Source organism: Cynoglossus semilaevis, chromosome 11, assembly GCF_000523025.1.
Source record: "Cynoglossus semilaevis isolate Cse_v1.0 chromosome 11, Cse_v1.0, whole genome shotgun sequence".
Lineage (NCBI taxonomy): Eukaryota > Metazoa > Chordata > Actinopteri > Pleuronectiformes > Cynoglossidae > Cynoglossus > Cynoglossus semilaevis.
This window is the reverse complement of record NC_024317.1, coordinates 13193463-13219773: the sequence shown is the minus strand read 5'-3', so window position 1 is coordinate 13219773 and position 26311 is coordinate 13193463. Positions and strand designations below refer to the sequence as shown.

Sequence of the window (26311 nt, the reverse complement as noted above, 5' to 3'; positions counted from 1 at the left end):
TCCATTATTTGAAAAACCATTGCATATAATATATATATTTTAGAAATTCTCACTAGAATACAAAGAATTCTCCATCCAAACAGAATTCAAGATCAATTCAAAATCGTTTTATTATCAGGTGGAACCTGGCAAAAAAAATTATGAAAATGCATCGTGTTATAATACACTCTTTGACCAGAAGGGGGCGTCTGGATATGCTATTCCTGACACTAATGAATAACAGCAGCATCTCCAGCAATGTGCACCCTGATTTTGAAAATAAACATCAAAAATTAAAGGTCATTCATCCCATTCCAGTGAAGTTAGCAATTCCTCATAAACATTAAACAAACAAAAAAAAAACACAAAACAAAGTTATTTTGTTCCAGAATTCAGGGACTTTAAAAGTCATGATTAATGAGGAGACCTTGACCAAAAATTGGTATTTAGAGTAAGCTTTATTAATAAGTGATGGTGTTGGAAAAAGAAATGGCGTACATGCAGACATTTTGGGAAGTTCATTCCTGGATCTTATTTAAAGGTCAGGCTACATTGGAAAGCTTTAGAAAAGGGTAATCCTCAAAAAGTTCATTTTAAAAGTGAGAGTTGTGCAAGGTACTTTTGTACCTTCCAAACAGCGTTATGCTACTACCGTCTTTATCAGTGTTTCTGTGAGTTGTTCCACTAAAGGTCAGACACCGACAGGGACATTCAGTGTTTTTGATTTAGAGGGAAAGGACACAGTACGTCAACTGAACGACAGTCAAAACATCGGGATGTTGTTGCACTTACATTAAAGCTTTTTAGGCCAACTGCAACGAGTGACATTTATCATAAAATGAGTATAAAGGGTTTAACAAGTGACTTCAGTGAAAACAGAACAAACTGTAGGGTTTTGGTAGATAACAGAGGCTCAGAAGGTAGAAATACAATGGAGAGAAAAGGGAAGAGCAAAGAAAAGGGTGTAAATTGTCATAAAAAATTAATCACTCAAAAGGTTAATCAGTCATTTTATGATGGTGTTTAGAATATGTTTATAATTGTTTACCAAAATATGGCAGGGAAGCAGGATTTAGAGCTGCTGTTCAACAAAAGAGAGAAAAGATGTTCAAGATGAACCACTAGAATTTGATAGTCCTCAAGGAGACTAAAGTTAAGTAACACATATTTAATCAAAACCCACTCCCTGTGTTGCTGAATGATTTAAAAAAAATACCATGAATACTACGAATATGTGGCAAGAATGTAAATGCTATAAATGGGTGAAATGTATAGTATATAAAGGGTATTATGACTGGGTTTATAGCACACTCTTCAGGAAAGGAAGGATGGAAGTTTGCGAACTTGAAAATGCTAAAAAAATAACAAGCAGAATATGTTTTAGTAAGTGTAGCGTTCATTATTTAAAACGATATATATCTGGTATTTAGAGAGCTGGGGAGAGGGAAAGTACGGAAGACATGTTGACACCGAATTGTTTTTCTTACACAACAGAAAGAAAACGATTTTAAAAAATGGGGGGCAGCTTAACTACAACAGATTAAAAAAAGTTTACGCCAACATTTGACATTTTCCTTGTGTATATATACACTGACATTGAATCCTTTGTTTGAAAAGCTCTGGCAAAGACTGTTTTCCTCACTTGTGAAGGGGGCGGGGCTAAGTAGTTGAGAGTATGGTGTTCCAGCCAATCAGAGGCCGAGATTTCCGAAGCACACATACATTCATATACGCTCAGTACGTGCCAAACGTGACTCACACATTAACGGTGTTGTGTTGTTTATGAAGGAGTGTGTGTACATGGGACATGGGATGAACAAAAGATCAGTCTGTCGTCAAGAATTATTTCATAATTTGGGTTCGACATCAGTAACAGCTGACTGCAAGAACACATGTCAAGACAGACTTCACCATGAACAACACTGATATATTTGTAGTTTTGTGGACATATAATGACTTGACTTAACGGTTAATATGGAAACAGAGAATATTTAAGTGTTTTTGTTTTCGGATTCCCACATTATTATCATGTTTTATTGTAATATCTACTCAATAGTTTCATAATAATTTTGAAATTGTTGATTCATATAATAATTTAGATAAAGACGTTTGGAGGATGGGGGGGTTTGAAAATCATTTTTTATGTCTGAAATGGCATTTTATTTCTATTTTTGTCATTAATTGATTGTTCTTGATTCTAGAAAAGAAACGCTTTAAAGCATCAACCAGCAGATGGCACTCTTAGCGTCGACGTCCAACCAATCAGCGTGGAGTATCCTCTCTGGTATGTTACAACACAATTTAGGAGCTCCTCTGTTCATGTCACTCTATCATGGATCTGTTCAGTCATCATTCCCTGCTCTTTTAATTCAACCCCCACACACATCAGGTGTGTGTGTGTGTGTGTGTGTGTGTGTGTGTGTGTGTGCGTGTGTGTGTGTGTGTGAGAGAGAGAGAGAGTTCTGTTAAACATTGACCCCTGGGCTTAGAGAGACAGTGATACCTTGAGCTCATGCTACCAAAATAGCTACCAAATTGTTGCATGTGTGTATATGTGTGCACATAATTTGTGCGTGTGTGTTGCCAGGTTAGTGGAGCAGCGGGACACTGATCCAACAGTCACACTGTTTTGTAGACTGTAGAATTAAACACACACACACACAAGTACTGTGGTTTAATTGCACTGGTAGAGAAAGTGTAGCTTCACATAAAACTACATTTGAAAATTTTAGCCTAGTTGTTTTAAATTGTAAAAATATGTGGTTAAAAAAAAGATCAACTCTTTATTGCGATCATTTATCCTTAAACATTTACTGATCAGGTAAAAACCTACGAAAAAGGTGTGCTGTTCTTTTGTTTCCTTTTTCATACTAAATTTTGATCTTGTTGCAGAAATATTTTTTTATTTACTATTTGTATAAAATAACTTATTTTTTTAAGCAAAAAGTGATAAGTAGTAATACAGTACCTAGTTTTCTGGCACTGGGGTTGGTACAAATAATACGCAATTCTTTTGACCTGTAGATTAAACACAATACACACCAGAGCTGAATTCCTTTATGATTCTTTAAACCAAACCTTGCCCTCGAGAAGTGTTCCAGAAGAGGTCTTGACCAACAACTGGGGGTTGGGTTAACGTCTGAGGGGCTTGGTTACCATACAACAATACCTTTAGCACCAGTGTTTGTGCTCAGCCTGGGATTTAACTCCATGGTGCTGCCCTTTAACTATTTGTTATTTCAAAGTCCCTTAACTTTTCTGCTGCTGTCGTCTCCTGTCAAACCTGCAGCTCGTTTCTTGAAGCACAATAGTAACAAACCTTTAGCTCTTGTTCTCACCAGTTTACAGCCTGTATTGACATAGTACTGAACCTAAATGGGAAGGAATACATTTGTATACTACACTGTACAAAGTTACTACTATATGTAAATATACTGTTGTGCAACTATTTGATTGCTTAAATGTAACTGTACACCTCTTCTGATTCTAAAGCTGTGTTAAAGAAAGCAGCCACTCAATAAAACTGAGGAATTATTTTACGATTAAAAATGAGGCATGGATTTACAAGTCCAAACCTGAGTACACGTCGAGGAAGAGCTAACAACTAACAACTGTTCTGGACTCTGTGAATCTACGTTCTTCCCCTTGGACAGTTGTACCTTCTGTAGGTAGAAGGCAGGATCAACAAGTGGACGATAGAAGTTAAAAAAATTAATATGTCTGTTAGAGTGTACGCTGAGTTCAGATGATATGGTCATAGAACTAACACATCACAGGTGGAACATTCATTACATGCGAGTTAACTCTTTAATCTTGGTCACCTTTGTCATCGTCAGAACCGTAGCGCTGCATTGTACAGAGCCTCAGTTGTGGAGTTCAGAGTTCTATTGGTTTGTTCTGCTGCCCAGTACTGTTATTCATGGATATGTTTTTCTGTGCTCTGATTGGTTGGTGAGTGTACTCAACAGAGAACTCTCCACCTACTGAGCAGACGGCTGTACTTTTCCACTCCAGGCTGGATCCAAACTAAACTATCCATCTACTGCTCCTCCTCCTCCTCCTCCTCCTCCTCCTCCTCCTCCTCCTCCTCCTCCTCCTCCTCCTCCTCCTCCTCCTCCTTAACTTCAGCCTTTCATAACAGATTAAGCCCCTGCCCAAACACACACACACTGAGGAAATTGTGGTTTTATTGATTTTTTTGGGGGGGTTATAGACAGAGCTACATGCACATAAGTTTTTAGTGTTTAACTAAGTTCCTAGTCTCTGTGGTTTTCATATGTCCCAATAACATGACCATATTACCTGTACTTTGATAAACAGGTTATAATCCATAAATCCATGTTTCTGCTGACTAATCTTTTTCAGGACTGTGAGGAGCTGCAGCCAACACTTAGAGACAAACAGCTATTCACGCTCTCATTCTTACCTACTGTCAATGCAGGGTGTCCAGTTCACCTAACCCAGCATGTTTCTGGACCGTAGCAGGAAGTGGGCGTACCTGGAAAAAATACACACAGGGACAATGCACCATCAGTTTCCACTGACAGTGGAATGAGGCAAAAGCACTTAACACTTTCACACCGTATGGTCCCTTACAGATTTATGAAACAACTGAAAAAAAGTTTCATCCAGCCACCTGCAAGAACAATTACCTAAAACTTCATTTAATCTTAACACAAATTGACACGTGTTCAAAACGAGGTGGACACAGGTCAACAGTTATCAAATTCCACTCTGTCTCCTTTATCCATGTCATATAATTATCCCACTTTCTTAATACATACTGTTGTTTGGTATGTCAACCTGTTGCAGTTCAGCTGCTTCAGTCACAGTAGGGCTCATTACAGAAGGAAAAAAGAGCTTTTCTTCTTTTAACCTATGTGTCAGTACAGCAGCCTATTAAGTCAGCTGGTAACTAACTCAATCATCTTTGTTAAGTGAGTGAGGAAAAACCAACACATTTATCATGATGGCCTCCTCCATCAGACCATGTGAAGTGAACCACATGACTCTGTTGAGCAACGTCAGGTTCCACTTCTGGGGTTTTTCAGGTTGTACTCTTGACCAACTTGTATCATTGTAATAGACTTTTTTTAATAGTGTTTTTTGACTAAATATACTTTTTTTGCTTTGATAATGGTAATAAAACCTGACTCTGACCTATCAATGAATTCCAACTGATTAGTACAACCGAGGGGAGGTTACCTCACCATATACTACAGTACCTCTGATGTTGGAGATCTTTTATCATACTTAATAATAAGGTATATATTTGTCCTTGAAGTACTACAGTTAAGATATACTTGGATTTTTTTTCTATTTTCCTTATTTCCACCACTTTTTCATATAAAGGCATTCAAATTGAACCCCAGCATCAAGTGTGAAACACGGCAGCAACTCTTGGCAACAATTCTTTGCAAAAAGCTTTTTAGTTATTACAAAATAATGTAATAGCCAGCTCTTTATATATATGTTTATCTATCTTTAATCTTTATTTTGTTAATGATGTTAAAGTGCAGTAACTGCAGTACTGCATGGGGGTGTATCAGTATGTTGTTTTTCTTTTCTTTCTTTTTTTTCTTTTACAGTTTTTCATACAATTACCGTATCTGTGTAGCTGTAAAACAACGTCTCTTTAAACATGATTTAATCTTAAGTGCATGTGCATGTCTGTGCATGTCTGTGCTTGCCTGCGTGTGTATGACGTCTGTGTGTGTTAAATATTCACACCTTGCTGAGTTGTATTAAGCACTTTATCACATTTTCCAGACCACCGCGAGTTTAAGTTTGCTTTGGGCAACTTCATATTAATGTGAAGGTTTATTTTGAAAATGGAACGTGTCAGCAAGAATTGTGGTGAATTAAAACATGATGTGTTTGTGTGTCAGTTGATAAGCAATAGTGCAGTTAGTAAAGGAAGTATTTGAAGACTCCTGATCCACTTTCACTAATCTGCTCTACTCGGCTCTGTATGTCGCTCTCCCTTTCACTGTGTGTGTGTGTGTGAGTGTCAGCCAGCTCACATTTACTTCCTGTTTGCCAGCGAAAGCTGACCAATCACAGGCGACATTGTGCAACAAGTCAAACCGGAGCTGCTGACCGATGGAAATCTGCAGCAGAGTCATAAAGTAAAACTGCAGTAGATACTGCACAGATCACACAGCCAACAGAGTCACTGTGGCCCTACGTGTGGGTCAGTGTGACTCACTGTGTCCGTGTATGTCTATGTGTATGTATGTGTGTATGCCCCTCCTTCGTAAATGGGTGGATGTCACCCAGGGTAAGATGACCCAATAACCTGGTCTAAGAGGCACGGTCAGTCAGAGGAGTCTGGACCTGCTACTGTCACCTGCTCCTGGCCTATGTGGCTCCTGACATCATGACTTAATCTTTGTCTCGATATTTACCGACTGTTAATCTGGGCAATTTACTCACTTGATTAATTCACAGAACAAAGAAAATGTTAAACCAAAAAACGGTTCTTGGCTCAACTGTATAACACACAGACAAAAAGTCCAATCTACGGCATACTCTTGGTATTTTCAAATAGCAGCGACCTCATAGTACATGATGTTTACAGTACAATGAAGGTAGTTTAAAATAACAATATCAAAACCTGTTGAGTGTTTGGAACAGACACTGTTATGCGTTCATGGAGGGTGGTCTCATTCCACTGGCTTCTCATCCGGTAAATATCAGTGAAGTTACATTTTGACAAACCCTAATAACTTAGCTCTAAATATTAGCCATGTTAGCCTTAATTTAACAACAAGGAAAGGGCCTTCAGAGCAAAGGTCAATTCTCTACACCTCTCTGCAAGATGTCTCTGCAATTTTGTTGTACATGTAGAGCCCTTGTTTCTGTGCAATGATCATTAACGTCTTTCCATTCTGCTCTACTAGACGGGCACCGATTCTTCAACCCCCCTTTTTTTTTTACAGCCGGTATTTACTTTAGTGCCTAATCATATGGTTGTTTCGAATGGTAGCAGGATCTGACAGTGACAGAGGTGACTCCTACACAGGGCTAAATGAAGGTATTTGGATTCAGGATTCGGGTATGTACAAATTCGGAATAAAATTAGGGATCTGAGTGTGGAATCTACAAGGAATCTTTTTCACAACCTATGCAGACATAAACCACTTTCAGTACCACTGTCCCTCCTCACAGTTTCTGAAGAAGCTCTGGAATGTAGTATATGTCTGTGAGTATCTCTGTCAACAAGCCACCATTAGACAGCAACCACTGCAAATATCCACAACTAACTACAGTATCAAGACGCAGTACTGAGCTTCATCATGAAAAGAGCCAGATTATCATATTTTATTTTAATCTTACATGAATGAACAAGCTAGTTGTGTTCTGTGGTAGATAAGATGATTACGCCTCTGAAGATCAATCGGTGTGAGGGTTCGATGCTGACAAGAACACGAGTACAAATACAATAAGCTTGAGGGGACCGCCTACAAGAAACAGTACATTAATTAGGTTTGCTGTTCTCTGTGTTTTATAATCTATAATACACAGAGAACAGCATCTAATCTATTATTGATTATGGTATTAAGATTGACTTTGTCTCATCTTTGTTTTTTTGTCTTATTGTGGGATTTTTTAAAGATTATTATAAGGTTTTTCTTGATTAACAATATTATAAGAATAATTCTGGGCAGATAATCTAAAAAAATTGCTATGATTTGCTGTGCAGTAGCATTATTAAACAAGATTTCACAATTAGCATTAACTTAAACTATATCAACAAAGGCTGAACTCTGGGGCATTGGTGAACGGTTGGGTGGACAAGAACATGATTTAACTTGATAAAAACAATAATATAAAGTCGATCAACTCATGTTTTTTGTTATGAAATTCCCAACAACATTCATTCCCCCTGTTTATAGATACAAAGTATAACAGAGCTGAAGACGTGCTAGTCCTGCTCTTTGACCCATTTCCATTATTAGTTTATGACACATTAACAAAAAGAACACAAAGAGGTTTTACTGCTCCCAAGAAGTGCAGAGTGGGTTTGACCCAGCACTTCACTTTTGTGAGTGTTTTTTAAATACTTTCAAAACCTGAAAAAATATATGTGGATCTTGTTGTTTTACTTTATTTAATTCCGAGGATAGTCCCTCTAGGACCGTGCACACACACAAACACACGCACACACACAGTGTGTAGTATCAGTAATCATCACATTTGTTTTTCCTTAAACTTTAAATCAATTGTTTTTTTTCTAGATTTTTATAATGTACTTTTTTTCTCCTAATTTGTTTCCTTAAAGCTTTTAGGAAATGCTCAAAGTGTATACAGTATATGTCTAATTATAAGAGGCCAAACTGCCAATGCTACCAAACTATTTTATTCATTATTTGTTATGCTTTCTTTTTGGCATCGACTCTGTTTACACTGTATTTTCTTTCTTCATTGTTTTTCTTTTAGATCATTAGAGCCGTTGAGAAAATGGCTCTACTTTGTTATTGACAACTTCCATCAGCCAATCACATCATGGTAATTCAGGCAGCTCCTATTTTAACTGGTTGTTTGGATTCACTCCCACCACGCAGCCAATCTCCTTGTGCACAATAACTTATTCAGCTCCCAGGCAGCTGTTTAGAAATAAATAGACATGAGCCACAAATGAAATGTAAAAAAACATAAATTTAATCTTTGCCTTGATAAAACATTTTATTAAACATAAAAACACAGTGAGGTTATTGAGTGCTTTCTCAAAACGTTGTTTATTGTGTCTAAAATGACAGTCTTGCAGACATCTGCAACATGTGGTGAAAAAAATATTGTCTGTAAAAGATTTTATCAAACACCAGAGTTCAACTCACATCTGACAGTACACTCACAAACTGTAGATGAATTCTTCAGCTTTTAAATAGCTTATAAAAAGTTGACATGTATTTGTTTCACCGAACATAAAGCCAAACAAACCTGCCCGTGTTCAGTCTGAGTCTTACACGACAGGGATCAAAATGGCTTCCTGAAAGTTTCCCTTCAGGGTGTCAAGATGTCACAGAACTCCACAAAGTCCCTTTGCATGAAATTTTGGCTCTGCATCAGATCGTCCTCAGACGGGAAGTACTGCATGCTGTCTTCATGAAGATGCAGACTGTCCTCTCGCAGTTGGCGATTGTCCCCTTGCAGATGCAGACTGTTTTCATGCAGTACCAGGAACTGCCCTGGTGGCGTTGTCGGGCCATATGGGTTGGGACTGTCCAGAAGAGCTCCTCTGGCATTCTCCAAGACACCCAGGTAGGAATCCATGTCCGTCAGCTCTGTGTCACTGTCTGAGCTGCAGCCACTGTCACTGCCCACGGAGTCGGAGCGCATGTGCAGCATCTGGTACTTCTCGTGCATCAGAAACTGGTTGGTGTTCTTGGGAGCCCGCATCCCCCTCACTCTGTTCCCCTTCATGTTAATGGGCCGCAGTGACATCATTGGCCGCTGAAGGTGTCTGGGATGGTGGTGATGAGGATGATGTTGCTGATTTTGGTGATTGCGACCCCTTGACCATCTTCCCCCCAGTGCCCTCCGCCCCTGCAGGCGACCCCTGCAGCTCTTGGACCACCCGCGCCTCCTGCGGCTCACAGGGTCCCTCTGTAGAGCATCCTTTCCATCCTGCATCTGCTGGCAACTCCGTCTGCACATCATTTCTGAGAGCATTTTCTTGTCTTTCTTGCTGTGGCCTCCCTTCCTCCCTCCTGCACTCCTTCACATCCTCCTTCTCACAAGGTGGCCCACACAACAAAGAGAGGCTGTTTTTTGCTTCTCTGGTTCAGATCACAAATGACCTCCTTCTCACTTTAGGTCTACCTTTTCACTATCCTTTCTCTTTTTTTCTTGACCTCTGGCTTTGGCTGGTGCATAGCCTGCTCTTCCTCCCCTTGAAGTAGCAGCTTGCCTTCTCGCTGGCTCTCTGTCACGCCCTCTTCTGTTTCTCTAATCTCTCTTTTTGACCTCTCTCAAAGTGAAATCAGCACCTTACAGATCGGTGACTGCACTAAAGTGAGTTGTTAGAGGTTGGTAAGAGTCTTCTAGCTGATTTACAGCAATTTGTCTTCTCAGCTCTGGGCCTGTGAGTGTCATGTACTCTCCTCTGACAAGCATTGAATGTAAGCCTGTCTTCTCTTCGGGCTCTGGATAAAGAGGTGGACTGTACCATTCACAGGGGTGACCAGAAGGAGGGTTGGGTGTGCAGGTTGTCCGCAATCTAAAAATAAAATAATCACCTATATTTATCATATTCACATATAACCACTTGTTTATAAAGTATGTAAACACTTATTAACACTGGATTGTGCTGGATTTACAAGAGGAGAGTTGCATTTTTGAACGCCATGGTTCAGTCCTCTTCAGTTTTAGCAGCTGAAATCTGATCCTCAGCTGCTGATGATGCCCCACACCCACTCCACCGCCACCCTCTGACAACAGACACACCACTGTACAGAAACAACAGACAGCAACACTCAGTGGACTAACTATACGTCATTCACAAAGTGAGATCACACAAAGCGTCTCATTTAAAACATCGCATACAGATAATCTGCCCTAGTTTCCGCGTTTGCATTTTATAGCGTCGGGACTGACTGTCTGTCAAACACCCTCAGGACGTATGCATTTCAACAACTATCAGATAGATTGACATCAAATATAGACAATTGTCGCGGCACGACTGAATTAGTAAAATTATTACCAGCTACGGGCAAACTATCATGACTTGTGTTTCAATAACATTTATGATGCCGTCAGCATACATTATTGTAGTTTTGTCTTGGGATCTAGCGCCCTCCTCAGGTCAGATAGTTAATACGTCATACCGTTGACATTTAAACACGAAAGAAAAAACTCGTCAGTTGTGATCTACCGACATGCTAAAAGTGTGCTACATTTTAAAACTCCAAATAATAAAATTACAAATAAAAAATATTAAACCCACATGCTTGTCACTAATTATGTTTCAATGTATCTGCAACGCATTTTTAACCAAAAAGATTTTTTAAATAGTTGCAATATTTAATCCTATTCATCACAAAATGGCATTCTTTACACCCTTTATTCGCATTTAAAGTTTCTAGCTGAGGCTACTACTTCGTCTACTACCAATTATATTTCCACATACAGTATATAAACCAATGAATGCTGATTGCTGTAAGTGCGTTGAAGTAAACGTAAGTCAAGTTACAATTCTGACTTAAATCTAGCCATTCTGATAAAGACATGCATTCTTTAAAAAGAGAGAATGACTTAAATCTCGGAATTCCTGAAAGTTTCAGACTTCCCTTTTCAAAAGTTTGACTTTTTTGTTTAGAATTGGGATCTAATTCCTAAAGATACATATTAACGACGACTTTAAGTTGAAAATTCAAATTTTTACCGTTGTAAAATATGTTAATTTACTTTTAGACACGAAGAGACGTTATAGTGACTGTCGATGTTAATAAAGTTTATTGCCCCGGTTTTATTTTTATTTTTTTTGTTTGTTTTTTTTTTTTTTTGCCCCAGTCAGCTGCTTATACAGGCATCACAACAAAAATGGCGTCGGGAAGCAGTTAACCGACCCTTACGTCCTCAGACCCCACTTTAACCAGTGGATTTTTCGGTTTCACTGAGAAAGAAGGTCATACTTTATTTTCCAGATTTCAGAATGGAGTCAGAAATATTTCCAGTGGAGATGTCGGAGAGGAAAGTGTGTGTCGTCGGTTCCGAGCTGGTTGAAAACTACACTGTAAGTTAAACCGTGTCAAATGGCACTTAGCTTAGCTTGTAGCCCTTGTATCGTCAGTGTCACTACAGAGAAGAAAGAGAAAAGAAGTGAGTCATTTATGCAGTGAATACACAATTTGTTCACATTTCTGTATTACGTATTTAACCCGGCTCTCATTCTAACGTCATATCGTCACTGCTGAAAACTACGTGACTGATGAGCTAACAGCTAGCTGCGCTACGTGTCCATTAGAATAAAATTGAGTTGTTTAGAGTTATTTTAAATGATGGTGACCAATTTCAGCTGCCAACGATTTCAGGTGTGGTCTCTACATGACTTTGTTTATTTGAGTAGTAGTTACGACAGATTGGAGCACTCGACTCATCTAACTCAAGTCATATGATTGGTCACCATAAGTGGAATCCTTCAGTGCTCATTACTCCTTTATTTCTTCTGTATTCAAATTCCACAGGTTTCTGAAGTAGATACTTTTACGCACTACAGAACTTGCTATCGAATTTGCTACATGAACCTTAGAATAACAAATACGGTACAGTTTAGGTCATTTTAAAAATGCCACTAGAAATGATGCTCCATGGCCCTGTTGAATACATGATCCCATGGAATTCAGTGTGTAAGTGGATGGGATATATTTATGTTATTAAAATTTAAATATTATGTTATATTAAGTGATTTATTTCATAAATTAACACACTTTTTGCAATCCTTTGATCTTTTAAAATTGCTAATGTTTTTCCAGGTTTACATCATTGATGTGATGGTTGGAGAGCACAGATGGACTGTAAAACATCGCTACAGCGACTTCCATGACCTTCATGAGAAGGTGAAATATATCAATTCAAGCATTATCACCACTCAGTATTTTTGGTACACTAACAACGTTTATTTGAGGTTTTTGAGGTTGAGTCCAGCTTGGAACTGTGGCTATTTTTTAAATGAAGCTTATTACCATTTTGTTTTGAGGGTGGATTAAATGAAATCCACTATTTGGTTAAAATTAAATTAAGACATTTATAAATAAATGGTTCTTAATGATGTCAACCTTTTCTTGTTTTAATTGTTCTAATGAATACTCGAATGAATCTGACAATCGAAAGGGATTAATTAGATAAAAGATAAAGCTTGCTTTATGTTGATGTCTTTTCTGTGTGTCTATTAGCTAACATCAGAAAAAAAGGTGGAGCGAAACCTTCTGCCACCAAAAAAGATGTTGGGAAAGAATTCAAAGAGTCTGGTGGAGAAACGACAGAAAGAACTGGAGCTTTACCTACAAACAGTGTTGCAGCAGTTTCCTCAGGCCACACCCCCTTCCCTTGCCCACTTTCTTCACTTTCACCTTTACGTGAGTGCACCTGAAGTTGATACAGAAACTGGGAACATAGAGCAAAACACATGTACTGTAGTATAGATTTCTTGTAGCCGTATACTTGTTCCTTAATATTTCTAATAAACCAATAAAAACATATAGGATGTGGCCATTGTCGGTGTTGCTCTCAGTCTGCAGTTAGAGCTCTTCGGCCTTTATTAGTGCTTGGCATATAATTCCTTTACACCCATTGGGAAAGACAACTTCTTACAGGGCTTGTCTTTGTACATGGGAGTATTGATGTGACTGAGCAGAGCCTTACCGGATCAGTCCGATGCCAAATCAGGACATGAGATGTTTGTGACTCAGATCATATGATGAAGACAAACAATAAGCCACTGTTTTCAGTGTTCTCAAGATCAGCCGGCAGTTACCTCTGGTGGTTGTGATGATCAGTCGTAGATGTTTAGACCACTTTTATTTGTCTTACCTGTTCACAATTCTTTAAATGTGATTTGATGAGTGTGGAATATCCAGCTACTTTAAATTGAATGCACACTTTAACAGGTAGTTTTTCTCTTGCAGGAAATCAATGGCATCACAGCAGCCCTGGCTCAGGAGTTATTTAACAAAGGTCAGCTTCTTAATTTTAAACCATCTAAACTCTAGTAAGCCCTAATTATTTTAATATGATTGTCAGTGATAGTACATATTATATTACATGTTAAACATATTGACAAAGTTTTATATACCTGTGTCAGACATAGATGAATAGTTCAAATGTTAATGTATAAACCAATTGAATTTAAAAGTTGAATAAACATGTAGGCTTTTTTTCAGTTGCTACTTTTTAATAATTGAAAAAAGTATTTTCACAAAAATAAAAGTATTACTACATCTTGTTTTATAAATAATTTTTATACCTACAGCTGTATAAAAATGTGTGTGTGTGTTACAGGAGAGCAGCTGCTGCAAGCTGGTGAGGTGTTCTGTCTGAATCCTTTGCAGCTTTACGCCATCTCTCAGCAGCTACGCTTGGCCAAACCAACCTGCTGTAATGGAGATGCCAGGACTGATTTGGGACACATTCTGGACTTTACCTGTAGACTGAGATACTTAAAGGTGACACTGACAATTTTATTGAGATCAGATGACAAATGTACAGTAGCAACAGAAGTGTTAAATGTTGCCTCTGTTGGTCAGATTTCCGGTGCCAGAGATCATGTAGGAACCAGTAACATCCAGGAGAGGAGTCTTCCCTTTGACTTGTCTGTTTTCAAATCACTTCTGCAAATAGAAGTAAGTCACATATTTGGTCACAGATGTTTTATTAAAAACTTGTGTTTAACTTAGAAATAACATAAGCGCAATATTCAGCTTCATTCATCATTAACAATACATCCTTGAAAATAATACTTTTAATCGCAGTAAAAGTCCAGTATTAAATCCTTGATGTTGTTTTTTTAATATGTTCATGTTTTTTTAAATTGATGCCAACTGTTAAAAAAATACTGATTAAGATTTTGATTATTTAGATATAAATACTTATTGTGAAATCTTTCTTTGGCTACAGATTAGTGACTGTAGCTTTCAGCAGATTCAGGGTTTGTCTTCTCTGAGGTCCAGTCTGGCGACTATGAGCACCCACCGGTCCACAGATTCTATGATGGTAATGTTGAGACTTTAACATTTACAGTTAATAAGGAAGTCTACACATTAATGTTAAAGTACATTTTTAAGGGTTAATTAATTATACTTAAATATTTATTATATATATATATATATTATATTTATTTGGAAAATCTACTCTCTCTGTTTAATTTGAGCCATTAGTTTCCTTTTTGAACCCAAGGTAATGTTTTCAAATTTTTTACATATGTCTATTTAATTTCAGATAATTTGCACACTTATAAATATTTGTTCAGACATCATCTGTTCATCTTTGTTTCATGTATGATAAGTTATTACTGAATACAGCCACATGCCAAGTTTGATAAAATGGTTATACTTATCTCTATGTATCTTACACTTATAGATAGGTTGTGTTTGATAAGTTAAAGATTAAATATCTTGGTGCTTCAGAACATCATTTAGTGTTTTACTTTAGGTATCCACTCTTCTGTAATGTTGTGGACTATATTCTGTTATGTCCCACACAGTCAATCTTGGTTCCAGAGGCCAGTGAGTTCTCACAGTGGGAGCCTGAGGGTGTAGATCCTGGCTGTCCTGTCACAGCAATTATCCCCATGTGGAAAAACTTGACTACATTAGACATGAGTCACAACTGTATCAGCAGCATTGACAGCTCAGTGGTGAGATACATGCGCGCGCACACACACACACATACACAAAACCTAAATACTGTTGAAAGAAAACCTGAGTTTGATTGGCATTTAATTAAGTCTTGTTTTTTTAAGATAAGAAATTGGTGATTGGATTGTCTCTGTTTTCTACAGTGTCTGAATCATCAGTTTAAATTAGTCAAGTTAGTCGGTCATTAATTTTATCGACTTTGCACCTGTCCAGAGACACAGATAAGAATACAGAGCTATGGCAGAGAGGAAAGAGGGTAATCTTTGGAATTTACTCTGTAGAAACTGATTCGGGAGGTGGAGTTCCTGGATCTGAGTTACAACCAGCTGTCCTCTGTGGAAAACCTTCAGGTATTTGGATATCATATATAGTTATCATATCAGTTCACTGCTAAGTGTGCATCAAATATTCTTTGTAAAATAAATAAACCTTCAAACCCTGACTTTGTATTTTTATGTATTGTAGTACAACTACCACAAAACTGCTGTATTGTAATTACTGTCCAGTCAACAATTTGTGTAGCTGACTGTATATTTGAGTTATTTAGTTTCAAACTAAACAGATATGTTTGTTTTTTATTTTTTTATATTCCTGGCTGCAGCATCTGTACAACCTGGTCCATGTGGATCTGTCCTATAACAGTTTGCGGGTCATCGAGGCGGCCCACACCCGTCTGGGCAACATCAAAACATTAAACCTGGCAGGAAATCAACTGGACCAACTAACTGGACTCACTAAGCTTTATTCCCTGGTCAACCTGGACCTCAGCCACAACCAGCTCTCTCAGGTTCCCATTCTGAAGATGAGGTCATTTAATCTAGTTTAAGAAAAAAACATTTTTTTAATAACTGTGTGTATGTTGTAGCTGGAGGAGATCAAGAACATCGGCTCTCTGCCGTGTTTGGAGAAACTCAATCTGTCCAGTAACCCGATGTGCATCATCCCAGACTACAGAACAAAAGTCTTGGCCCAGTTTGGTGACCGTGCAGCAGAGGTACAGCAACTCTGGTTTGGATGAAACATTTTGGCTGTTTTGTAAGAAACGGGTGGATTTGGTAATTTTTTACAACTGCAGATCCTTTTTGAGATGTAGGCTCTAAATAAGGTTTCAATGGATTTTTTTCCCCTGTATCTCTGCCTCAGGTTTGTCTCGACAGTAAATTGACAACAGAGAAGGAGTTGGACACAGTGGAAGTTCTTAAAGCTATTCAGAAAGCCAAAGACGTCAAGGACAGGATGAGCAGCAGCGACAAGAAGGTAAACTTGTTCACAAAAATCTTCGTGATTTGTTCGCATATATTTCCATTTTAGTAAAGCTGTTGTATTATCTATGCACAGACGTGATACCAAAAATAATTGAAGACAAAGATTACAATGAACAAAGTCTAGATTATGTGTCCTTTATAAGTTAAACCAGAGTCTCTGGTCATATGATACTCACTTTCTGTGTAATGTTCAAGATTAACACACTTTAAATGTTAGTCTTGAATTATAACATGCATAGATTTTACTAAAAATCTTTGGACCTTTGATCTGTCATGGGAATTTCACAATCTTTGAAATTCAAACCTTTGGAGGGTGATACTTCTTTTTTTGTGAGAAGTCTTCACTGTTAAATAGTTGTTAGAAATGCAGCTCACTCTTGAGCTGTCAGTGAAGGATGAGAGAACATGGCCTGGTTGATGATGTCGGTGACTGCAGCCCTCTGAAGGCTTCCTCCTCTCTGTCCTTTTGTCAGATCAGTGAGGAGACCAAACAGTCTGCTGCTGCACCTCCTTACCTCTCCTCCTCTGTACCCCCTTCTTGCTCTTCTGCTGTCGCTCTTTCTGCTGTCACCTCCCTCACCTCTTCCTTTCTCTCCTCATCCTGGCCGGCCCGGCAGACTGCCCACCCCAGCCAAGGTAAACGCGTATGTATCCGACTGTGCATGGCTGAGGGAGGGGGTTGCATCTGCACGTCCATTATTACTCAACAGTTGCATGTCTCTTAAAAAAATCATGTGATGGAGTACAACTAACACCAATGTTTCTGTTTCTTTTTTCTCTGTCTAAATACAATTCACAGAAGTTAAATATTTGTTTCATTTTCCAAATAAATGTAAGGTGTTTGTTATATGATTGTTAATTTTAAATGGTTTACTGTTCAGAAGTGATGAGCACAGAAGAAGCCTCAGTTTCCCCCAGTGATCTCCTCCCTGATGCTGCTGCTGATGCTTCTGCTGATGCACCTCCCCCTGAAGGCTTTAACATTGACCCACACCTCCTGTCTGCTGAAACTATCCAGGTCAGAAAACACAGAACAGTTTGTCAGTTAGTGAGACGTCTGCTCTACGTCAGTATTAGCCACAGCTTCCTTCCTGTTCAGAGGGAAACCTGGTTCCCCCCAATGCGGTTTACTTGTATGGGTGTACCTTCAAAATGTTAGGAAGTTTTGATCATCTGCTGTAAAGTTAATTATGTTTATGTATGTTGTTTTTGGCCTGACAGAAATAGGATAATGCAGGAAATCCACCTTGGTAGTTAGATAGAAGTGGAATGTGTGTTGATGTTTGTTTGAGGTCAGCAGAATTTCACGTTGCTCAATCTGTTTGTTCACAGAGACAACAAACCACAGTCTGTGTCTCTGAACACAATCTCTGTGGAACTGTAATAAGTGTTACAACTGCTGCTGCTGCTGCTGCTTCAATTATGGCTACTCCTGCCTGGTTAGTATGCAAGCTAATTCAAAATCACTATAAAACTAAACATTAATATGTCCACCCTCCCATCTTTTATATTATGTTAGTTTTTAGTTAGTTATTTTTTTAGAGGTAACACTTTTCACTAAATGATGACTTGTTAAGCCTTTCTACTGCACTCACTTGTAATTTGTACCAATGACAAACAAGGACACAGAAAGAAAATAGAAAATATTTTTTTTGCAAATAATTCAGCTGAGGGCTACTGCTCATGTAATGCAAACCTTAAAGGTTTTTTTTTTCACTGGACTTGAAATTCATGGACAGACAGAAGTCTTACTGCTGCTGGTGGTATTATAAGACAATCTCTTGCATTTCTGTTATTCTTCAGCTGCCATTTTTGTGTTGTTGTTCTGGCTGCTGGAGTCTAAAATGAAAGCAACTATAATTGATTATGTGTTCAACTGGGTACAGTGTTATTTTCTATCCAGAACAGTTTGATGTGTTTTACTTGTCACAGAAAAAGGAATTTGTAACAACTCTATGTTTTTCTGTGTCTATCAGTTGTGTCTGTTGGACTTCTACCTCCCGACAAGCTGAAACTAGTTGTTCAGCTTGCAGTGCCACCTGGTGTCCTCTACTTTCTCCTCAACTTCCCTCCTGCTCCTCCTTCAACACAGACTTCATTGCACACCTTTCACGCTACCTCAGCACTAACCTGAAGAAAGAGAATTTGAAGAGAACGGAGGAGGCGGAGACGAATGATGAGAAGAGGTTTGAATCCAGGGAAGTGCAGTTTCATGTCGACAGCACTGAGGTGGACAGTGCCAGGTAACTGGACCTAGGGTCATCATCGACCCAAAAATCATTTTTCAATGCACATTTGGTCTTTGATCAAACATACAGTAATAACAAATTTGAATTCCCTTCCTGTGTCATTCTCATTTGTCCAGTCCAGCCTCCAAGGATGGATACTTTGAAATGGGTCTAGATGATTCTGTGGAGGAGTCGGTCTGCACCTCCTCTGCTTCTCATCTTTCTCCTCCTGCAGAGGAGTCCAGTAGTGACCAAATCAACCTGTGTGGTGATGATGATGATGTGGAGGAGTTACACGTTAAAAGAGTGTTGTGGTGCTACTGTCTTCAAGTAGAGGAGGAGGTGAAACAGAAGCAGGCATGTCTGGTGCTGACTGATGGACTAGTGGGCCTTTTGGACCTTGTGGACTGGACCACTCAGGATGCAGGTAAGTACACAGTCACACAGAACAAAGTGGATGAAAACAGTTTGAAGGTTCAGTGAAATTGGTGTTTTACTAAAGAAATTGTTTTCTTTAGACCAGGAGGGACACCTCCATGTGGAAGAAGTGCTGTCAGGGCTACAGATAAACTTCCTGCTGCCCTTGTCTCAGTTCCTGTTGACCACTGGGGGTGATCTACCTGAATGTTGCCTCTCGTTTGGACTGATGTCGAGTCCAACCCGCTGGTACATCTTCTCGGAGGCAGAGAAGCTCCAACAAATAACGACTGAAATTAAAGCACTTATTCAGGTCAGAGAGCAGGAAAGAACCACCTCTGCCTTAAACTAGTCATTGGACAAAATTTGACATTCAGTAAAATAGTCGCAGCAGTTTAAAAAACAAACCATTTCCAGATTAAATTGCAGAATTCCTAAAAGTGAAAATTAAACCAAAACCTGTTCTTTAAAAACATTTTGTGTCTCTCAGTACTGATTAAAAAAATGATACAGTGTTCTCTTCCTTAATATTTCTTCAGGAAGGAAAGTCATCTGCTCAGACTGAACCAAAAACTTCTCCTCAGCCATTTCCACGATCACTTATAAACTCCTGGGAACTGGAGGAAAGTCAGACAGTCCATGGAGGCTACCCTGTACACCTCCTATCCTACAACTCCTCCTCCTCCTCTATTTCAGACTCTGCACTCCTGTTAGACATTTTACACCAGGAAGATAAATCAAGCCTCCCTTCTCTCCTCTTCCTCACCCACCGACAACTGTGGATTCTTAAGATAGACTTTAGAGTGCTGGCAGAAAGACAGAGGAGCAACACTGACCTCCATCACGCTCCCTCCTCCTGGTGCAAACTCATCCGTGTCCCCCTCAGCTCTGTTTGTCTTCATCCTATAGAGAAAGGTTTTCAGGATGTGGATGGAACAAGTTCCATCTGTCCAGACCCAAAACACCAGTACAGGTATGTGTGGTTTCTTGTCACCATTGCAAATTTATTCACTATTAGCTGTAAACCTTACAAATTATAGCATCAATGTTCACTTTTGAGTGAGTTTCATCCAAAATGTATGTTTTTGAGTCAATTAATTTATTTCAAATTCACTTTAACTTACTGTATTAGTGAGTTATTGTTATTGGTTTCATCCATCCTTCTAAGCTTAGACTGATCGTACTGTTGTGTCCAGGAGGAGTCACTCCTTGGACCTGCTGTTGGGAACTCAGAGGCTGCTCCTGCTCTTCCCTCTCTGCAAGGACAGGAATTCCTTCTTGGAAGAGCTGAGTTGGAGGAGAGGGTCTCTGGATGGGGTAAAGATTTTGGCTCTGCCCCATAGCTGCAGGATGTGTCCACACCACAGTGAACATACACATGGTGAAGAGCCACAATTTGGTTTGCATTGTAAAGGGTTTTATTTAATTATTTAAAATGAATGACTAATTTTGGATCTTGTTTTTTCTCTTAGATGTTGAAACATCCGGAGACCAGTGTTGTTACACCAGTACCATACAACCACACAACCTAAGCAGGTCAGGACCTTAAACTGGATTGTCCTTGTTTTATATTATAATAAAATGGGTATTTATTAGCATTAATGCCAACTGGTTTAAATTTTATTACAACAATGAAAGTCAAAATGTTGGGTGAGAAGTAATAAGAGACATTGCCAGTTGTTTACCAGATTATTCCGTGCAGATTTTGTAATCTGAAACAGATTATCTGTCTATAAACAGATTATCTTTAATTTATCTACCATACATTTCTATGATAGGAATATTATTATTAACCATAGTCACACCATTCATCTGCACTAATTTCAGGGAAGATGATAGAAAAAAAAAATTAGGTTTGGGGTTTTTTTTTGTTTTTTTTTAGATTTTTTTCATATCCTATTATCTTCAGCTGGGACCCCTCTGTTCTTCAGTTGGAGGAGAACCAGCCGTCTCCTCATCTCACGTCAGGTCTCTCTCCAGGGCTGAAGCTTCTATCAGGTCTCAGTAGACAACAGCTACAGTCCTATTTCCAAAGATATATAGCCTTGGTAAGAGAAACCCATAAATGTGTGTTTATTTGAGTTTATTTTAATACATTTGGACCAAGTCCTGTCAGGCCGTTTGTAAGCATTTACAAAAGCAATCAACACATTTAATTTATATTGAAAAAAGTCTCAATGAAAACATTTATTAGTCTGAGGCCGAGGAGGTGAGACAGGTCCTGTGGCTGTCTGTGGTTCTCTACACATCTCCAGAGGCTGAGCTCACCTGCTGTCTGCTGCTCTCCACTGACGCAATCTACTTCCTGTTGGAGGACTCAACTTCCACACTCAGTGATCACACAGGTAGATCAACCAGACGTGGTGGCTCCTCTCAGACTGACCATGTGTGTTAGATAGACGGATGGATTCTTTATTATCTTTATTATTATTATTATTACAACAGTAAATGTGAAAAGGTAAATAAGAAAATATATAAAAGCAGCATTTATAAATAAGCAACACTCTTTTAAGTGACTTAAAAGTTGAAATGTTGCAACTGAAACCAGCAGCAGTTTTAAGGGAAAAAAATAGTTTTGTACTATATACCATAATACTATATATATAATATCTAATGTTTAATAAAAACAACAACAGCAACATAAAAATACAATTATATAAATATTATAAAAGATAAAAAAATAATAAATATTATCTGCTCAGCCGTCTATGCAGCCTTGATCTGCTGCAGATGCAGCAGGAGAACTGTGGATCCATAACATAGAAGCACAGCATTTGGTCTAATGAGGTCATGTACAGTTTGTGCATTTATTTAGTAATATAAAATTAAGTTCCTTCCATCCAATCAGATTTGTATTTTATTTTATTTTTGAATGAAATACTAGGTTTTAAAATGATAATTATGCACCCGATGTAAATTTAAAGGTAAAAAGTTTTTAATGTTGACCAATGTTTAATGTTAAAGGTTTTTTTTCCTTTCTGTCTCTCAGTGATGGACATAAGTGATTCTGGAGACACTGATGTGTCTCTATGCTGCTGTCTGTCCATCAGACTGTCTGAACTGCTGTCAGTCAACGTGGGTCTGTTTGACCAGTACTTCAGAGTTGTAGGTGAGTCGATTCACATACGTTTCCTTGACTGGACAGCCATCTTATTGGTAACAGTAATTTTTTATAAAAAAACCAAACGTTATTCTACAGTCTTGTATCTTCTTGTGTTTGTTTCTCTTCAGGTCATTCGGCAGGTCAGATTGTGGGCTGCCTGAGCAGAGACAGTTATGGGACAAGTGTCTTTCTTCAGGAGCTGATGTCAGTCCTCAGTCTGCAGCAGCAGCAGCTTCCACCTCCAGAGCCATCAGATCTGGATTTCTACTCTCAGTTTACTATCTCAAATGCAGGTAACTTTGACAGAGGACAGAGTCACAGTAATGATTTGTTAATGGTAATCCAACTTTTGAATTGTGGAAGGAGGAGGGAAATCAAAAAGTTTAATCAACTGGTCTCAGTCTTCAGACAGCTGATTGGTCAAACTATGTGCTCTTGGTTAGTTGGAACAAAAACCTGCAGCCACACGACCCTTTGAGGAACAGTTCGGGCATGAAAGACACACCTTCATAATAAGTGTGACACTATAGTACGTTTGTCTCCCCCTGCAGGTAAGATGCAGAACTATGAGCTAATCCACAGTAGCAGGGTGAAGTTCATTTACCCCAGTGAGGAAGAGATGGGAGACCTGACCTTCATCGTAGCAGAAAGAAAGACTCTGGCCAGCGCAGCATCGTCTTCATCTCGTTCTTTCAACATCTTGCTGTACCTGCTGGTTTTCCAGGTTTGAGAATAATTCAGTAAACTAATAATTCATCTAATGGTGTAGTGATGTTGTTTTCTCACACCTGTCCTTGAGTGGAGAAGACAAATAGAAACAGATGGAAACCTTCCTGTGTATTGTGTACTTTACTGTGTTCTTTCTTCAGACTGTTTTATTTCTTTCAGGTCCAGATTCCCAACACGCCGACGAGTCAGGGTTCTGTCCTTTCAGGACCCTCTACCACCTCTGGCACAGCCTTGTCTCCTGTCCTTCAGCCCAGGACCCTGCTTCTGACCAGCACAGATGTTTTCCTGTTGGATGAGGACTACATCAGTTATCCTCTGCCTGACTTTGCCAAAGAACCTCCCTCCAGGTGAACCTCGTATCCCATACACGAAAAACACTGATTGACCTTCGTTGTCTCTACTAGATACTATTTTGTAGTCTAGAGTGGTGAGAAGTTACCACTGAGGTGCTCTGAGCATGGCACCGTCCCCACACACTGCTCCCCGGGCGCTTAAAGCTGCCCACTGTTTACTTTGGTGATGGGTTAAAAGCAGAGGTCACATTTGGTTGTGTGCAGTGGTGAGCTGTGTCAGAATGACAAGTAGTTCACTTAAAACAACAAAACAAAAACAAAAACCGTTTGTCAAAAACATGGCCCTTATCATCTATGGCCACGAGAGGGCACTGTCTACGTTTGTGGCGACTGAAACAGGACCAAAATATCTTTATGCAGTATATCCTAAGCTTTACAGATTCTTGTTGTTTCTCCTGGTTCTGTATAATAATAATAAGACTTACTTATATTCAAATGATAATTTAATTAAATTTAAACAAAGAAAGTAACTGATAAACTAATCAATTACATAAATAATCATTAGCTGCAGCTCTAGTTTATACTAATGATCTGGTGCAACCAATTGGCCACACTCCTTATTTATTCCCTTATTTGCGTTTCTATTCTATTGTAGAGAGCGCTACCAACTGCGTGAGGCTCGGAGAATCCGGGACCTTGACCGGGTCTTGCTCGGTTACCAGACATACCCTCAGGCCCTGACCTTGGTGTTTGACGACCTGCCGGGCCCTGACCTGCTCTGCCACCTCACCATGGACCATTTTGCTCCAGAGGAAGAGGAACTTCAGTCCAGATGCGGCGGAGCAAGCAGCGGTGCAGAGGGTGAAGTGCAGTGGTGTGTGTTTGTTCCTGGAGCCGACAGCAGGGAGCGGCTGATCTCCCTCTTGGCTCGACAGTGGGAGGCACTGTGCAGCCGAGAACTTCCTGTGGAGCTCACCGGCTGAGTGGGAAACAGGAAACAACATAAACACAGATATAGCCTGTCAGGCTGGTATTAGTGACAAATGGATGGATAGGATTTAAGGCCTCACTACAGTTTAAATGATGTGGTTCATGCCTTTTTGAATCCCCAAGGCAAGTTCTATTAATGTGTCAAAGTAGAAGGCAGAAGCATGTTGTTACAGAGGGATCGGGATACAGTGACTCACCCAGAAGGAAGGCAGACGGTGAACCAACCTAAAACTGCAGCCAACGTTCAGACACACCTCCACACACAGGGCCAGGTACTGTGTATCAACAGAGTAAACTTTGGAAACCAAGTGTTAGTAAGTATGTACGTGAAATGTTGCATTGTGTGTTGATGAGGATTAGCCAGGTTAATGTTTTCATCTAATAAGACTCCTGATCTCCTTTTACACAGATTTTCTATAAGACCAACAGCTGAGCTTGAAAGGCTCAGTCTATTTATTTATTTACGTTGTTATATTCACGTCTTTATGAGTCAGTCGGTCTGTAGGGAAATTGGATTCATATTTTGAAATTCTTGCACAAATCACACGTATGTATATTTGTTGTAGGTTTGATCAAACAGGCAGCTGTGTTATCACAGACAATATATCTGTCATCTCACCTCAAGCTTAAATCAAAGTTTCTGGCACTGACATTTCACACTGACTGCACATTTCTTTATAAACCGGGAGACATGACTGACAGACACACCAACACGAGTTTCACACAAGGTATTCTATGGGGGTCCCAATCAATTTGATCTTCAAGAATCAAGTGTTTCTTGAACTTTTTGCTTCATGCATCCTCTACAGAGAGGGATCAAGGACACACTGGACACAGAAACTGGACTTGTAAAAATAAGCCTGATCAAAAGTGGGCAACGAATGCATCTAGAACAGCATCCAGAACTGTCTAGTTGATCCTTAAGTATAAAATCTCATGGTCTTTTTTTACGTTTCAATCCATTATTTAAAAGGAGGATTTGCGTAAAAGGCTAACATTTTCGCATAAGCAAAACTGTTCGGCACAATCTGCTTTCTGCACATTGTTTTTTGTTTTTTGTTTTTTTTTGCACATTGTTATAAAAGTATTACAGAAAAGTGCTCCTAAGCTTTTTAATATAACTTTGTGAATATCATTTTGTTTCGAGATTGTTTACTTTTTCCTACTTAAACATGAAGATCTTGATATTTCCTGTCTGATATGTGATCTTAAACCATTTTTTAATGAAAAAAAAGGTTTTGTTTTTTTTTTCGTTTTATTTCCTGAGTTAATTTTGACAAGTTGAAGGTTAGGGGTGAATCACTGCTGTTTTGACAATACTGACACCGATTCTGGGACCAACAGTAACGACTGCAAAAAACTGAAATGGGTGTCCAAAATATTTCTAATTTATGGAAATATATGAAAATGCTAACTGCTTCATCTTTTGACAAATATTTGCACTGCAATTTAATACAAACCTTCAATAAACTTGATTTTTCTAGGTATTAAAAAAATACAATACATGTTATGAAAAATGTACATACAAAATATATGTGAATATAAATACAAAATTACAAAAATGTATTTGGAAAAAAACATGAACCCCATTTCCTAAATAATTAGTATGTTGTTTGTAACGGTTTTTAATTATTTTTTTAACAAATTTCAAATCATAATAATAGATATAGATCATTAAAATATTACATTTTTTAATTATTTTCTATAAGGGGGATGCAGATACATTATCATACAGTGTACCATCGTCTCTGAACATGCTGATGAAGGTCCATCAATGTACTTGATCTGTTCGTTAATGTCCTTCATAGACAATTTCCATTTCCTAAATCTTTTATCACCACCAAACTGCAGATGTAAAATTGGAGAAAAGAACATGTTGAACAGAAGCTCTTGTCAGCACTTCATGGCTCTTGTGGCTCAATGAGGTTTTGATGACTTAGCACTTCCTTGG

General features: G+C 38.7%; 2 protein-coding genes and 1 long non-coding RNA gene across 15 annotated transcripts; 2 read left to right on the top strand and 1 right to left on the bottom strand.

The window, feature by feature from the left end:
* The first annotated feature begins 6 nt into the window (after positions 1-6).
* On the top strand, positions 7-5926 carry LOC112487775 (uncharacterized). Its single transcript, XR_003051189.1, has 2 exons — positions 7-2263; positions 4345-5926. It is a non-coding gene; the product is annotated as an uncharacterized LOC112487775 (long non-coding RNA).
* Positions 5927-8648: 2722 nt separating this feature from the next.
* On the bottom strand, positions 8649-10118 carry LOC103386434 (uncharacterized). The gene has a single exon (XM_008320691.2). It carries the CDS (start codon positions 9652-9654, stop codon positions 8986-8988), a length of 669 nt encoding a protein of 222 aa, XP_008318913.1. The 5' UTR covers positions 9655-10118; the 3' UTR covers positions 8649-8985.
* A 1366-nt stretch (positions 10119-11484) lies between these two features.
* nisch (nischarin) lies at positions 11485-26311 on the top strand. 13 transcript variants are annotated; one of them, XM_017036582.2, is made up of 28 exons: positions 11485-11716; positions 12456-12539; positions 12876-13058; positions 13608-13656; positions 13981-14144; positions 14226-14321; positions 14596-14691; positions 15182-15334; positions 15617-15685; positions 15937-16122; positions 16201-16329; positions 16479-16592; positions 17074-17236; positions 17482-17618; positions 17933-18039; positions 18577-18843; positions 18966-19255; positions 19347-19558; positions 19785-20218; positions 20442-20626; positions 20718-20781; positions 21128-21293; positions 21440-21590; positions 22235-22354; positions 22477-22641; positions 22900-23072; positions 23237-23424; positions 24026-26311. In XM_017036582.2, exons 1-28 carry the CDS (start codon positions 11636-11638, stop codon positions 24351-24353), a joined length of 4554 nt encoding a protein of 1517 aa, XP_016892071.1. In that variant the 5' UTR covers positions 11485-11635; the 3' UTR covers positions 24354-26311. The 13 variants fall into 13 exon arrangements, 12 of the variants coding, with proteins under 12 accessions (XP_016892071.1, XP_024916192.1, XP_016892073.1 ...); XM_025060424.1 differs by having other exon boundaries at positions 11636-11716; positions 17218-17236; positions 17485-17618; XM_017036584.2 differs by having other exon boundaries at positions 11636-11716; positions 17218-17236.